The sequence below is a fragment of the Euprymna scolopes genome, chromosome 43, assembly GCF_053919585.1.
Source record: "Euprymna scolopes isolate OS-2025 chromosome 43, ASM5391958v1, whole genome shotgun sequence".
In the NCBI taxonomy this organism is placed as follows: Eukaryota; Metazoa; Mollusca; class Cephalopoda; order Sepiida; family Sepiolidae; genus Euprymna; species Euprymna scolopes.
In genome coordinates, this window is record NC_136524.1 from 6,585,588 (window position 1) to 6,603,803 (window position 18,216).

General features: G+C 27.0%; 1 protein-coding gene across 1 annotated transcript in view; it reads right to left on the bottom strand.

Annotated features, from left to right (window-relative positions):
* LOC145268380 (collagen alpha-3(VI) chain-like) overlaps positions 1-18,216 on the bottom strand; it is a 155,605-nt gene that overhangs the window by 47,201 nt on the left and 90,188 nt on the right. The window contains exons 10-13 of the mRNA XM_080123937.1: positions 17,508-18,074; positions 10,963-11,529; positions 5,458-5,520; positions 2,254-2,292 (exon numbers count right to left, since the gene is read on the bottom strand). Coding sequence (XP_079980063.1) covers positions 2,254-2,292; positions 5,458-5,520; positions 10,963-11,529; positions 17,508-18,074 — 1,236 coding nt within the window. The remainder of the gene's footprint in view (positions 1-2,253; positions 2,293-5,457; positions 5,521-10,962; positions 11,530-17,507; positions 18,075-18,216) is intronic.

Here is an 18,216-nt window from a genome sequence, read left to right on the forward strand (position 1 = left end):
CGATTTGCTTTTTATTTGTCGTTTTATGTTTCTAATGTAATCCCCCCTACAAAAAAATTGAATTTGTCATATTTTGGGGTTTGTTTTGTTTATTAACTTGTTAGGTGAAAGTACAGAATGGTCTCATAAAAAATAATTAAATTTATCGTTATTTTATGTTTCCAATTTAATCCTCCCCACCAGAAAAAAAAATGTTATTTGTCAGATTTTGCCCACCCTCTCAATAGCCAAACTTGAAAAAATTCTAGAGGTGACATGTCTCGTTGAACACTTCGTAGCCAAAAAGTAGGTGCTCATGTTACGTTAAATTTATATAGAAAAGTGATCCCTCTCTCTAACATGTTATTTTATTTTTTTCAAAATTTCTTCTCATATATTTATAAAGGCTGTTTAAATGTATTAGGCTGAAAAAAAATAGATCTCCATTTTTAGGGGTTAAACGCCGCTAGGTCACGTCGTGTAAAGTTACCTTTTTAATTAGAAAATTAAGTTTGTAATCGATGAAATTAACGCGAAGAAAGAAAAAAGTGTAAATTGTGAAATTTAGAGGGGGCAGTAGATCTTCATTTTTAGGTATTAAACGACGTTGGGTTACATGGTAAAAATGTACAGATGTTTGAATATTAAAAAAAAGAATAAAATCCTAACAGTTTTCTATCTACACAGAATTATTTTTCCAGCTAGAAACTTAATGAAATTACCAAATGATATTTGGTGAACATTTGTTTTGTTTTTATGCATACCATTTAGAGGCAAATAACTAAAAAAAGTTTTTAAAAAAGGTCGCTGTTGGAAATATTAATTCCAAAATAAATTAAATTAAATATATTATCAATATAGTTGTTGTTTAAAATTTATTCAATAATAATTTGAAATAGAATACGTAAAATAATTCTCTCGCTAAAAACATTAACTAAGATACCGCTATTAAGCAAAATCGATTTTCTTAATGTCATATGCAAATAAGGTGATCTCTTAATTGTATATTTTTGCAAATATTATACTATGTATAGAAATAAATGAAAGATTAAAGTAAGACACGTTTTGTATATATCAATCAAATTGTCAACAAACGGATAAACAGACTGGAATACGAATTAAATATATATAATAGAATACTAAGTTTATATATGTGTGTGTTTAGGCAGCATTTTTTCTCCAAAACGTGATTTATGATATAATAAAATATGTCATATATATATATATATATATATATATATATATATATATATATATATATATACTATTCTATTTAAAAGCTATATATTGCAGACAAGGTTAATTAGATTGGTAGAAGAAATTGTGGGTTTTGAACCTATCGGAAAAACTACAAAGGGGTTTCAGGAGTATCTGCGGTCTCATGTGTATGAGCTTACTTGTTATTATATAGACTACAGTATTGTTCACGACTGGATGAAAGAGTACATATCCTTACACTTATAAGTATCAAATATTGGGTTTTTAAACTATAGCAGATTGCTGAATTAGATGTTGATATATGTTAATTGTTCTGGTTGAGTAATTAAGTAGGTCATAGTTTGCATCTAAAAAGTGTGAATTAGTGAGGTTGCTGTTGATAATATTAAAACCTAGTTATTTGACAGATGTTTTGCTTTCTGAATTTATCAGGTTCGTGTCTATTGATTCTGCTGGAGATTTATAGACGATCGTCGAGGTAGAGCTCAAATTTTCGCTAAAAGAAACTATTATTTAATGAACTGAAAATACATCTGCCGTATATCGGATTCCCATCCGTACGTTAAAGTGACCTTCTTGATTGGATTGGATTGGAGAATAGTTCCAATTTATTACTAATTGAATAAAACCCTTATGAGCGCGGAGTATCTACTATTGAAAGACACAAACATCGGCCATTATTTGCCCTTTTCATCTTAATTGCTTTTCTCTGTCTATTCCTAATTTCCTCGAAGTTTTTGACTTCTGAATGATTCGATCTGAATGGAGCTTAAGATTCGATCTGGCAATATCAATATGCACTTTAAACAAAATTTACACTGATCGGAATCTCCAATGATTATTTTAATGTAAACTTCTATTTGTAGCTGGGATCCGTGGTTTTCGTTTCTAAAAAAAATAAGATTTATTGATTATATTATCCAACATAAGCTACAATTATAATCAATATTATGTAATAAATGTTGTGTGTGCCTGTCTGTTACGCGTCCAGGGACATATCACATTTTCGTTTTCTGAAGAAAATTATGATTTTCAAAATTAGATATGATGACATACCTTCTGGTGGATAATCTCCAGAACGACGTACCCTCTTACCTGGTAAATAAAAAAATATGTTTATTTATTGAATGACAACATTAAAATATCCATGTTAAGTGTTGCTGTATTCTACATAACATGTCATATATTAGAAAATCAAAGAAAACCGCAAACATTTAAAACGCCTGTCAAAAAAGAAACAAATTAAAGATTTTCCGTGCCGAGTATTAAAGTTTCATATTCATATACTTGTTTGTTAATTTGCTCGTATTTATGTTATAGTTTCATATACTTGTTTGTTATATTGCTCGTATTTATGTTATAGTTTCATATACTTGTTTGTTATATTGCTCGTATTTATGTTATAGCTTCATATACTTGTTTGTTATATTGCTCGTATTTATGTTATAGTTTCATATACTTGTTTGTTATATTGCTCGTATTTATGTTATAGTTTCATATACTTGTTTGTTATATTGCTCGTATTTATGTTATAGTTTCATATACTTGTTTGTTATATTGCTCGTATTTATGTTATAGTTTCATATACTTGTTTGTTATATTGCTCGTATTTATGTTATAGTTTCATATACTTGTTTGTTATATTGCTCGTATTTATGTTATAGTTTCATATACTTGTTTGTTATATTGCTCGTATTTATGTTATAGTTTCATATACTTGTTTGCTATATTGCTCGTATTTATGTTATAGTTTCATATACTTGTTTGTTATATTGCTCGTATTTATGTTATAGTTTCATATACTTGTTTGTTATATTGCTCGTATTTATGTTATAGTTTCATATACTTGTTTGTTATATTGCTCGTATTTATGTTATAGTTTCATATACTTGTTTGTTATATTGCTCGTATTTATGTTATAGTTTCATATACTTGTTTGTTATATTGCTCGTATTTATGTTATAGTTTCATATACTTGTTTGTTATATTGCTCGTATTTATGTTATAGTTTCATATACTTGTTTGTTATATTGCTCGTATTTATGTTATAGTTTCATATACTTGTTTGTTATATTGCTCGTATTTATGTTATAGTTTCATATACTTGTTTGTTATATTGCTCGTATTTATGTTATAGTTTCATATACTTGTTTGTTATATTGCTCGTATTTATGTTATAGTTTCATATACTTGTTTGTTATATTGCTCGTATTTATGTTATAGTTTCATATACTTGTTTGTTATATTGCTCGTATTTATGTTATAGTTTCATATACTTGTTTGTTATATTGCTCGTATTTATGTTATAGTTTAATATACTTGTTTGTTATATTGCTCGTATTTATGTTATAGTTTCATATACTTGTTTGTTATATTGCTCGTATTTATGTTATAGTTTCATATACTTGTTTGTTATATTGCTCGTATTTATGTTATAGTTTCATATACTTGTTTGTTATATTGCTCGTATTTATGTTATAGTTTCATATACTTGTTTGTTATATTGCTCGTATTTATGTTATAGTTTCATATACTTGTTTGTTATATTGCTCGTATTTATGTTATAGTTTAATATACTTGTTTGTTATATTGCTCGTATTTATGTTATAGTTTCATATACTTGTTTGTTATATTGCTCGTATTTATGTTATAGTTTCATATACTTGTTTGTTATATTGCTCGTATTTATGTTATAGTTTCATATACTTGTTTGTTATATTGCTCGTATTTATGTTATAGCTTCATATACTTGTTTGTTATATTGCTCGTATTTATGTTATAGTTTAATATACTTGTTTGTTAATTTGCTCGTATTTATGTTATAGTTTCATATACTTGTTTGTTAATTTGCTCGTATTTATGTTATAGTTTAATATACTTGTTTGTTAATTTGCTCGTATTTATGTTATAGTTTCATATACTTGTTTGTTAATTTGCTCGTATTTATGTTATAGTTTCATATACTTGTTTGTTATATTGCTCGTATTTATGTTATAGTTTCATATACTTGTTTGTTATATTGCTCGTATTTATGTTATAGTTTCATATACTTGTTTGTTATATTGCTCGTATTTATGTTATAGTTTCATATACTTGTTTGTTAATTTGCTCGTATTTATGTTATAGTTCCATATACTTGTTTGTTAATTTGCTCGTATTTATGTTATAGTTTCATATACTTGTTTGTTATATTGCTCGTATTTATGTTATAGTTTCATATACTTGTTTGTTAATTTGCTCGTATTTATGTTATAGTTCCATATACTTGTTTGTTATATTGCTCGTATTTATGTTATAGTTTAATATACTTGTTTGTTATATTGCTCGTATTTATGTTATAGTTTCATATACTTGTTTGTTATATTGCTCGTATTTATGTTATAGCTTCATATACTTGTTTGTTATATTGCTCGTATTTATGTTATAGTTTCATATACTTGTTTGTTATATTGCTCTTGTACATCGGAATTCAGGTTACCATTTTATGATTAGTAATATGCTTTTTTTCATAAAAAAATTAAAGATTTTCTGTCGCAATTGTGCCGAGTGTTATAAGTTCATATTTTTATTTATTCATTATTTTTGTTTCTATGATTACTGATATGTTTTTGTTTTGTTTTTTTCATAACGAATGTTTTATTTTCGCATTACAGTTTATTAGCTTGCTCAAGTAGGTTACAAATCACACCTAGAATGACGTAGGTTGTGACGTCAGATCTTTCCCATATCCGAGGATTAAATAGGACGAACACTTAAGTTCGTCCTCTTAACTAACTTGTATGCACACCTTTGAGCATTTGTCTTTTTTTAATATGAAAGCACTTGTCATCATGTATATGTATATGTGTAGTTGCGCGTAACGTTTTTCCTCCGATTGATTCGTTAGTAATATTCTTATTTTCGATAACGATATATTTTTGTAATATATTCGCATTACAATAAACTAGCTTCTTTTATCAGGCATTGCTACAATTATCGATCAGAGTAATTTTCATTTTATATATGATTAGCAAGTTTACCCGGCGTTGCCCGGGACCATAAGAACAAAATAGAAGTTAAAAATTCTCTGTGGTATCGTTGTGCTAACCTACTATCACTCTCTCTATCGATGTAACCATCGACCTTCTTTAACTCTATCTTGACAAACTCAGAGATCTTTCTGTCGAACTCGGGAACCTGTTCGAATTTAGAATGGAACATTTAGCAATTTCTCCGTTACACCACGGACCCCGACATAGATTGGAATAAATATGTACTCACGTTCTATTTTCTGTGTGGGCGAAGTAGTAGTTGGAGTTTTTGTTTTGGAGGTCGTAATCATCGCTGGAAGAAAAAAAAGGATTTTAGTGGAAATCATGTATTTGCTAGAAATCAAAATAATGGATTTAGATCACAATTATAATAAATGATTTAAACTTAAGCTTCTTCTATTACATTGGGATCTCAAGGATAAGGTTTAATATGTGATTTTATAGTCGGCGGTGCAATCATTAACGTGATAGACTTTGGGTTCAATGATTTCAATACAAGTAGCGATGTCCTTCAGGTCCTTACCTTCTCTATAATCCGGACCTTCCTTCCTGTGACTTTTGGTTATTTCCTAAACTCAAAGAAAAATTTTAGGGGCTGTTGTTATGAGACAATTGAGCAGATGAACAATTGAGGCTATGACGAGGATCATCGGCACATTCACACATGAGAACTTCCATGAGACCTTCCAGAAGTTGTTGGATCAGTACAACAAGTGCATTGCAGCCGGGGGAGATTACTTCGAAGGGGACAAGAGTTTCATTTGTACATTATCGAGAAAATTACCCATTCAAATAAATCTGCAAACTTTAATGAACGTACCTCGTACACAGATATATACTGAACGAGATGTTATTGCAACGAACACATTTGTTGTAAAACACGAAAATCAAAACTACATAAGTCATTATAACCAAATGTTTAATTAAAATTTTTTAATAAAATAACACTTCGATTTTTAGCCCTCTTTCTCAACACAAACAGTTTTCCATTTTGTCATTGTGATAATGACAATTGACAGCGTAATCATAATGAGTCGGAAGAGACAAGTGTATATTGCAAATGCACACGCTAATATATATATATATATATATATATATATATATATCTTTTCTCCTTTGCCTTAGTGCTCTCCCTTTTTTCTCTCTCCCTCTCTTCCCTCTCTCTCTCTCTCTCCATCTCACTATCTCTCTCTGCTTATATATATATATATATATATAGTAAGTTATGAAACTATATATGACTTTTTCATAACTTACTTCCTATATATTGAGCACTATTAAAGTAAATACTGCAAATTTACTAAACTCCTATCTTCTTAAATAAATTTATGTGATTAAAAACATAATAATAACGATAATAATAATAATGACATAATAATAATGATAATAAGAATGATAATAATAATAATGATAATAATGATAATAATAATGATGATAATAATGATAATAATAATAATAAAAAACAATAATGATACTAATAATAATAATGTTAAGAAGAATGATAATAATAATGATAATAATGATAATAATAATCATAATGATAATAATAGTAATAATAATGATAATAATAATGATGATAATAATGATAATAATGATAAAAATAATGATGATAATGATAATAATGATAATAACCATAATGATAATAATGATGATAATAATGATGATAATAATAACGATAATAATAATGATAATAATCACGATAATAATAATGATAATAATGATAATCATGATAGTAATAATGATAATAATAATGATAATAACAATGATAATAATAACCATGATAATAACAATGATAATAATAATGTTGATAAAAATATTAATAATAATGATAATAATAATGATAATGATAACAATAATGATGATAATAAAATGATACTACTAATAATAATTATAATAATAATTATAATAATAATAATGATAATAATAATGATAATAATTATAATAATGATAATAATAATAATCATAATAATAATGATAATAATGATAATAATAATTACGATAATAATTATAACAATAATAATTATAATAAGAGTAATAATAATAATGATAATAATAATGATAAATATAATGATAATAATAATGATACTAATAAAAATAATGATAATAATAGTGATAATAATAAAATAATGATAATAATAATGAAAATATTGATGATAATAATAATGATAATAATGATGATAATAATAATGACAATAATAATGAAAATAATAATGATAATATAAATGATAATAATAATGATAATAATAATGATAATAATAATACAAATAATGATAATAATAATGATGATAATAATAATGATAAGAGTAATGCTAACAATAAAAATACTTATAATACGAATGATAATAATAATGAAAATAATAAGAATAATGTAATAATAATAATGATAATAATTATAATAATAATGATAATAATTATAATAATAATGATAATAATAATAATGATAATGATAATAAAATTAATGATAATAATGAAAAAATAATAATAATGAGAATATTAATGATGATAATAATAATAATGATCATAATAATACAAACAATAATAATAATAATAATAATGATAATAAGATTGATAATAATAATAATGATAATAATGACAATTATAATAATAATGATTATAAAAATAATTACAATAATAATGGTACTAATAAAAATAATTATAATAATAGTGATAATGATAAAAATAATGATAATAATATGAAAATATGATAATGTTAATGATAATAATGATGATAATAATGATAGTAATAATAATAATAATGATAATAATAATGATAATATTAATGATAATAATAATGATAATAATAATAATAAAATAATGATAATAATAATAATTATAATGATAATAATAATGACTATAATAATAATAACGAAATTAATAAAAATAATGATAAAAATAATAATAATTATAATATCAATGATAATAAGGATGAAAATTATAATAATAATAATGATAATTATCATAATGAAAATAATTATAATAATAGTCATAATGATAATAATGATAATGATAATAAAATTCATGATAATAATAATGATAATTATAATAATAATGATAATATTAATGATAATAATAATAATGATCATAATAATGATAGTAATAATTATAATAATAATACAAAAAATGATAATAATAATAATAAGGATAATAATAATGATGATAATAACAATGATTATTATAATAAAAATGATTATAAAAATAATAATTATAATAATAATGATACTACTAAAAACATTGATAATAATAATAGTAATAATAATAAAAATAATGATAATTAAAATATTATGATAATATTATTCATGATAATAATGATCATAATAATAATGATAATAATACTGATAGTAATAATAATGATGATAACAATAATGACAATAATCATGATATTAATAATGATAATATTGATGATAATAATAATGATAATAATTATGATAATAATAATCATAATGATAATAATAATGATGATAATAATAATGATAATAATAATGATAACAATAATAATTATAATAATAATGATAATAATAATGAAAATAATAATAATAATAATGCTAATAATAATACGGATAATAATAATAATAATGATAGTAATAATCATAATAATGATAATACTAATGATAATGATAATAATTATAATATTACTGATAATAATAATGAAAATAATAATAATAATAATGCTAATAATAATACGGATAATAATAATGATAATAATGATAGTAATAATAATAATAATGATAATAATAATAATAATGATAATGATAATAATGATAATAATAATGAAAATAATAATGATAATAATGATAATAATAATTATGATAATAATAATGACAATAATAATGATAATAATAGTAATATTAATAATGATGATAATAGTAATAATGATAATAATAATGATAATTATAATGATAATAATAATGTTATTAATAAAAATAATGATAATAATAGTGATAATAATAAAAATAATGATAATTATAATGACAATTATAATGATAATAATAATGATAATATTAATGATAATAATAATGATAATAATAATGATAATCATAGTAAAAATAATGAAAATAATAATAATCATAATGATAATAATAATAATGATGATAATAATAATGATAATAATAATGATAAAAATAATAATAATCATAATACTAATGATAATAATAATTAAAATAATAATTAAAATTATTATAATAATAATGATAATAATTATAATAATAGTCATTATAATAATAATGATAATGATAATAACATTAATGATAATAATAATGATAAAGATAATATTAATGATAATAATAACTATGAGCATAATAATGATAATAATAATGATAATATTAATGATAATAATAATGATAATAACAATGATAATAATAGTAAAAATAATTATAATAATAGTAATGAAAATAATAATGATAATGATAATAATACTGATTATAATAATAAGAAGGGGCGCGGTGGATACTAGAAAGCTGATTGGCCAACTAGAAATCCTCAACATATATAAAAACAAGAAGCAACGACAGAATTCGCGCATAAGCCTGACGAATCCTATAGTTGGATGAAACGCAGAATATTCAGTGTAGCTTAATCGCCATATATATTTTATAAATTACTAACTAGCTCTACCTACGTATTGAGCACTTTTGAAGTAAATACTTAAAGTTTACGCATAAATCTATACTTTCGTATATTAAATTTATGTGAATAAATGAAGTAGTTATATATATATATATATATATATATATATATATATATATATATATATATATATAAATGAGTGACCCACACTTCCAATAATTTAATTGTAATAGAAATAAATGAAACCAGCCATTTTTTGATCCAATCAAATTATTAACTAACTAGCTCTACCTACGTATTGAGTACTTTTGAAGTAAATACTTAAAGTTTACGCATAAATCTATACTTTCGTATATTAAATTTATATGAATAAATGAAGTAGTTATATATATATATATATATATATATATATATATATATATATATATATATATATAAATGAGTGTCCCACACGTCCAATAATTTAATTGTAATAGAAATAAATTAAACCAGCCATTTTTTGATCCAATCGAATTATTGCCTGCTCTAGTCACGAATCAACCGTAGTGCAATCGATTGACAGCCAGCCCCCTCGCAGTGGCTTAATACACAGTACATTGTAGTTTACATTGCGCTGTTGATAACATACTGTTCACTTAATAAAATTAGTTTTTGTATAATGGCTTCAATTAAAGTTTAAAATGTCAAAGTTTATATCATTCTGCCATTGTTCTCTAAACGTAAACATTCATTTCGAATGCGTCACTGTCTTATAAAATAAAACATGCTGTTGATTTGATTGGTTAACCCGTTCTGCGTATGCAGTGATAAATCTTCTCAAATGCGCTTCTAGTACTTTGGCCAAAGTCGGACTAGTTCTCCATTAATCGTATTTTTCGATTATTGATTTTCAATACTTATCGGAGATATTCCGATAAAAACCTATCTTAGAACCCTCTTAGAGACATAAATAATTTGCGTAAATCAGTACATCCGTTTCGGTGTCCACCGTAAAAGAATTTACACACACACAGACATAGTGTCATATATATATATATATATATATATATATATATATATATATATATATATATATATATATATATATATATATATATATATATATATATATATATATATATATATATATATATGAAAGTTTTCTCACCAGATAAAAAAAGTTGAAACTTACTTTGGCAGGTGATGAGGATAACTTTGTGTATGACATCTTCCAAATCGCTGTAATTGTTAAGTTTTATAACATACTCTTCGTTGCTGGCAATGTCCTTTAACTCTTTCTCGTTGATCTTTTTTCCGACGCCTATCGCAATAATATCAACTCCTTCTGTTTTCATCAGTTCAGCTTCAGTAATTGTTTTTGTTATATTATTGGATTCTCCATCGGTAAGTAAGATGGCGATTTTCTGAACATTTTGCCTTGCATGAAGAAAAAACTTAATGCGAGCATAAGCAAGGGTATTCTCTGTGTTGATTTTATATCTGAAGTCTGGGCGAAATGTGATATTTTTCAGGGCCTGAAGAACATCGCTACTTGTATTGAAATCGTTGAACCCAAAATCTGTCACGTTAATTACTGCACCATCAAAGGCAACGACAGCGATGCGGACATCGTTTGGACCCATTGTAAATCCTATCATTAATTGTTTTAAAAAATCGATTTCTTTTGTGAAATTTAGTGAGGATATATTTCTTGAAGAGTCGATTATGTATACAATGTCAGCCGGGTTCTCATTACATGCTGAAATAAACAAAAAAATATGTATACAAATATATATATATTTATATATATATATATATATATATATATATATATACTAATTTCAACAATTATTTTCTATAATTTTAACTCATATAATCGCCCCCCCCCACCTTACAAAAATAATAACTCTGGTATATTGTCTGGGCCGATTATTTAATTACAAACGCACCAATCAATTAATTAACATTTTATCACTTTTCATAATTCATAGATATGTTACTAATTTTGACAATCAATTTTCATAATTCTTACCCACATTATATCCCCCCTTACGAAAATAATAACTTTGGTATATTATATGGGTTGTTTATTTAATCACAAACACGCCTATCGATTTATTCACATTTCATAATTATTCTTAATTCTTGGATATGTTACTAATTTGACAATCATTTTTTATATTTGTAACCAACCTACCTCCTTACTTAAGTAATAACTTTGATATATTGTCCTGGCTAATTATTTAATTATAAATAAACCAATCAATTAACTCACATTTCATCATGTTTCATAATTCTTGGATATGTTACTTATTTCACCAATCATTTTTCATAACTTTAACCCACATAACCACCCCCTTTCAAAAATATTAACTTTGATATATTGTCTGAGTTGATTATTTCATTACAAACACACCAATCAATCAATTCACATTTCATTATTTTTCATGATTCTTAGGTATGTTACCAAGTTCGACAACCATTTTTCAAAATTTTTACTTACGTTACCGTTAACTTCCTCCTGATATAGTGTCTGTGCCGATTATTTAATTACAAATGCATCAATCAAGTAATTAAGATTTTATCATTTTTCATAATTCCTGGATATGTTCCTAATCTTGAAAATCATTTTCCATAATTTTAACCTAGATTATACAAAAAATAACATTGATACATTTCTGGGTTGTTTATTTCATTACAAAAACATCAATCGATTTATTCACATTTCATCAATTTTCATGATTCTTGGATATGTTACTAATTTCGACAACCATTTTTCATAACTGTAATCCACATTATCGTTCCCCCACACCTTAGGAAAATAATAACTTAATAATAATTAATTGTCTGGGCCGATTAATTCATTACAAACGCATCAATCAATCAACTAACATTTCATCATTTTTCATAATTTCTGGATATGTTATTAATTTCGCTATCATTTTTTATAATTGTATTCCACATTATCTCCCCCCCCACGAAAATAATGACTTTGATATATTGTCTGGCCTTATTATTTCATTACAAACGCAGCAATCAATGCATTAACATATTATTATTTTCATAATTCCTGTATAAGTTTACTAATTTCGACAATCATATTCCAAAAGTCTAACCCACATTATCGCCCCACTCGTACGAAAATAATAACTTTGATATATTGTCTGGCCTTATTATTTCATTACAACCCACTAATAAGTTAACTCACATTCCATCATTTTTCATAATTTTTTAATATGCTACTAATTTTGACAATCACTTTTAATAATTTTAACCCAGAGTATCGCCACTCCCACATTACGAAAATAATAACCTTGATATACTGTGTGCGTTGATTATATTATTACAAACCCATTAATCAATTACTCATATTTCATAATATTTCATAATTCTTGCATATGTTACTAATTTCGGCAATTATTTTTCATAGTTTTAACCCACATTATGGCCACCCCTGAAATAATAACTGATATATTGTCGAGGTCGAATTTTTCTGTTACAAACACAACAATCAATTAACTCACATTTCATCATTTTTCATAATTCTTGTATATGTTAATTTTTCCACAAGCATTTTTCATAATTTTAACCCACATTATAGCCCCCCCTTACGAAAATAATGACTTTGATATACTTTCTGTGTTGATTATTTCCTTTAAAAAACACCAATCAATTAACTCATATGTCATCATTTTTCATAATTATTGGATATATTACTAATTTAGACAATCATTTTTCATAATTTAAACCCACCCTACCCCCCTTACGAAAATAATAACTATGTAATAATGTCTGTTATAAATATACAAGAAATAAAGTATACATTTTTTAATCATAAACTGTTTCAGTCATTTCAAGGACTGACTCTATAATTCCCAACCCACTGTTAAAAATATGAATGTAATATAGTAATGTTTAACTCATAAACGGTTTCGGCCATTTCCTGGACTGATTTCATATCCCCCACCCCACTGTTTTAAAAACATATATGAAATAATGTAATGTCTAAATCGACTGTATCAGCTTTTATATATTAGATAAAGTAATTTTGAGATCGTAAACTGCTTCAGCCGTTTCCGGGCCTGACTCTGTATCCTCACACCTTTTTAAAATATATATGAAATAAAGTATTTTTGAGATCATAAAGTGCTTCACCTATTTCCGGGACTTAATCCATATTCCCCTCTCCACCTCTTAAAATATATGCTGTGTCGGTTATTTTGTATTTTTTAGAAGAAGGTAATGCCTGGTAGAAAACTATATTACGCTTAGTTGTACTTTTTAAGCCACATAATCGGGCTTTCCCCCCGCCTCCAACATCAACACATGACGTCACTTCCAGAAAATGACTCAGCAGTTTTTCGAAATACATGACTTCATTATAAATTGTTTATTTTTTTAAATATGGGTACTACAATGTCGAAGCACCTTATTTAAAATTCATGCTACTCCAAAAATAAATATTTCAAAGTGCAGTTAGTGATTAGGCAACACTTGCTTTCCAATAAACTAATAAAGAAATTGGATTGAGAAACAAATAATTAATGTTGACTAATACTAAACAAACATAGAGCTAATACATGTCAGTTTCTTATTTAATAAATTGTTAGGTGAATATACAGAATAGTTTAAATAATACCTTCCCCTCCCAATATTAAGAATGGCTCTCTAAATGTTAACGTTATTACTTCAGCACTGTCTGTATTATGTGTGCAACCCCCTCCTCCGTCTGCAAATAATTTATAAAATTAAGTAAATATGAGATCCTAAAAAAGATATATAGGTTTGTTTTCATATTTACAGATTTCAAACCGCGAGTTAAATGTACGTATGATTTCTTTTTTTGTTTTGTTTTGTTTTGTTTTTGTTTTTTTGTTTTTTGGGGGGCTTTTATTTTTTTTATACAAAAACAAAAAAAAAATAAAAATAAGTTGGTGCTACCAGTTAATATTGAAATTAAAAAGAGCCGAGCGTTCTAGCCTGCGAATAAAAAAAATGTATGCGCATGCGCACAAACAAACAAAATGTCAGCGAATGCTTAGTGAAAATTTTACATCTAAATTTGCCGATGTCTGTATGCGATATACATGCATGTAAACAAAGATATTATTCACTATAAACCGCCCTTGGTGCATGAATATTATTTCCTAAGAATTTCAGTGCTATGTGACTAGTAGTTTAAGAGTTTACCTGTTAGATATTTACACACATCGTCTTAAAACTTTTTATATCGCATCTAAATGTTAACAACCGAGGTCCCCTGTCTATTTTATTTGCCCGACTTTGAAAAGATAAATATTCAACAATTTTTGATCGCCGCATGTGCATTAAGCTTTTTCGTATAATAATAAAAGCGAAACGAGGTCGCTGGAATCGTCCAAAAGCAATCAGCTTTCATCAATGTGGAGTTTCTCCTCATATCAGACAATTGCTATTCAATGTGAACATCCCCTTGTTATGGGGAGATGGTTTTCCCCCAAGATCTTGGGGAAACAAAAAAAAGAATTAAAAAAGCGTTCCCGCAGTAAATAAAATACTACCCCGCAGTCAAAGTTGACCTCATTAAGTCATTATAACGGGTACCTGCCAATTCTAAATACTTAAATAAATTACATGTTTTCGTTAGTATTTCGTGGTGGCCCAGTGGTTAACGTACACTTCTTTTCACACTTTAATTTCCAACTGTGCGTCAAGGGTTCGGGTTCGATTAATACTTACCTACCAAACATTTTTTATTATTTTAAACCCCCTTCCCCCCTCCAACACAAAAACCCGGCTGACCACACACACACCTCCAAACACCCGGGCAACGCCGGATAACCCCCGCTAGTCTTTTATATAAGTCTCACCTTTCCGTTTAAATGTATGTATGTATGTATGTATGTCTGCCTAAAACTTTCGACAGATTTTCGGTATCGTTTTGAAGCTCGATCCTTCGGACCACAAATATCGAAGAATTGGCTAAAAATACTAATTTCTTCACCCTTAACTGGGTCCTTTTCTACAAGGAAGGGTCGCTTTTTTCGCCGATATTTTCGGAAGTTACCCCTCTTTTCGAATAATTAGACTTAATTTAAATCTTTGCCACTTCTCGTTTGACGATGGACGCAACTGCACAGATGTCACTTTTTTTTTCAGGTTCTTTTCCTCCATCACAGTGCGGGTTTGAGTCTGCCTACCTACTATCACGTTTTTCTTCTTTTGCTCAACGCACACCTCCAAACACCCGGGAAATGCCGGGTACATAGGCTAGTAACTTATAAATCTTCGTCGTTTCGCTCTTGTCACTTTATGTTATCATTCTCATGAGACAGAACTAATATTATAGTTTCTTGATTTCGTTGGAATATTAGCTTTTTAAAGATTGAAATTAAAGCAACATATTTAGATGCTGATGGTTCCCATTTACATCCGTTCATCCTTTTTTGTCTTTGTATTCTGTAAAGAACTAATCTGATATATTTTTCTTGATTTCTCAAGCATATCTGTTTACGAGTAAGTGAGTTTCTCTGATTAGTAATATCTTTATTTTTATAACGATTGATTTAACTAATATTTCACTTAACTCACTCGTCTCCGCTCTCCTCACAGCACTTTTTAATTGTAATTAATTGACATTATGTATGTGTGTTTGTGTGGTTGTGCATAACGTTTTTCTTTCCAATTAAAACGAATTCATTGCATTATATACTATTATAAACTAACAATACCCGCTAATCGGCGTTGGCATGGAAAGAATGGCTATCGGAATGTCAAGAACGAGTGGAGAGAGGTGGTGTACTAATAGTATTAAGCAACTCCAAGCCTTAAAAATAACTAGAAAATAGAAGCGAAGGGAAACGGATAAAATAGACGCAGTAGGCAGCCCGGGTAGAGAGAGGTGAAAAAACATCCAAGAGGTGGTGTAGTAAGGGTATTAAGAAACCTCCAGCCGTAAAGTTGTGGAATTCAGAATAGAACTGATTATTTAAATCCACGTTCTTATTCTGACATATACGACTGAATAGATGTCTTAAGTAATTCGTAATTGTATTTTTAGTATCGCCTGCAGTGAAGATTGAACCTTCAACCTCCAGAACTGATTATGAGTTAGACACTTTATCCGTTATGCCACAGGTCCTGATATAGATTGCAATGAATATGTACTCACGTTCTATTTTCTGATGCGTGGTCAAAGTAGTAGCCGGTGCTATTGTTTCGGTAGTGTTTATAATCGCTGAAATAACAAAATGATTTCTGTAGAAATTACATGTTTGGCATTATAAGGGGATAGGGTGATTACATTCGATGCAATACTTGTGTAAGCAGAAGAAATTAACAATTAAATTAACGTCTTTATCACAATAATTGCAAATATCCAGTTACGTAAACATCCAAGATATAGAAATGAAGAAAATGAAGAAAAATCTGTAAAAGTTAAAAAAAAAAAAAAAATAACTAATAAAGTAAAATAAGAACATCTCCATCTTTTTTCGAAGGAACATAAATCTGCCTCTGGTGAGTTGTATTGTGAAGTTCCATCATTCAATGAAACATGTGTGAGACTAATTATAGGAATGATAAAATAACATGAGTGTGATATAAATGCATCTTCAGTTTGGTATATTTACTGTCGGTATATCTATCTACCTATATGTATATATATATGTGTGTGTGTGTGTGTGTGTGCGTGTGTGTGTGTGTGTGTGTGTGTGAAATTTGCTAATCGAATTGTAATCGAAAAGAGATGAAACTTACTTTGGCAGGTGATGAGGATAACTTTGTGTATAACATTTTCCAAAGCGCTGTAGTTGTTAAGTCTTATAAGATACTCGTCGCTGCTAACAATGTCCTTTAATTTTTTCTCGTTCACCTTTTTTCCGACGCCTATCGCAATAATCTCGACACCGTCCTTTTTTAGAAGTTCCGATTCAGCAATTGTTTCTTTTAAATTATTTGATTCTCCATCCGTAAGTAAGATGGCGATTTTCTTAACATTTTGCCTTGAATGAAGGAAAAACTTTATGCGTGCATATGCAAGGGCCTTTTCTGTGTTGGTTTTGTCTCCCAAGTCTGGCCGAAATGTGATGTTTTTGAGGGCCCGAAGTGTATCGCTACTGGTATTGAATTCGTTGAACCCAAAAGCTGTGTCGTTGATGACTACACGACCAAAGGCAACAACAGCAATGCGAACATTATTTGAACCAATCTTAAATCTTTCCATTAATTCCTTTAAGAAATCCATTTCTTTTGTGAAATCGAGTGGAGAGATACTTCTTGAAGAATCGATTATGTAAGCGATGTCAGCCGGATTCTCACGACATACTGAAATAAACAAAACAATAACGCATATAAAGATATGTGTATATATATATATATATGTGTGTGTGTGTGTGTGTGTGTGTGTGTGTGTGTGTGTGTGTGTGTGTGTGTGTGTGTGTGTGTGCGTATATATATATATATATAT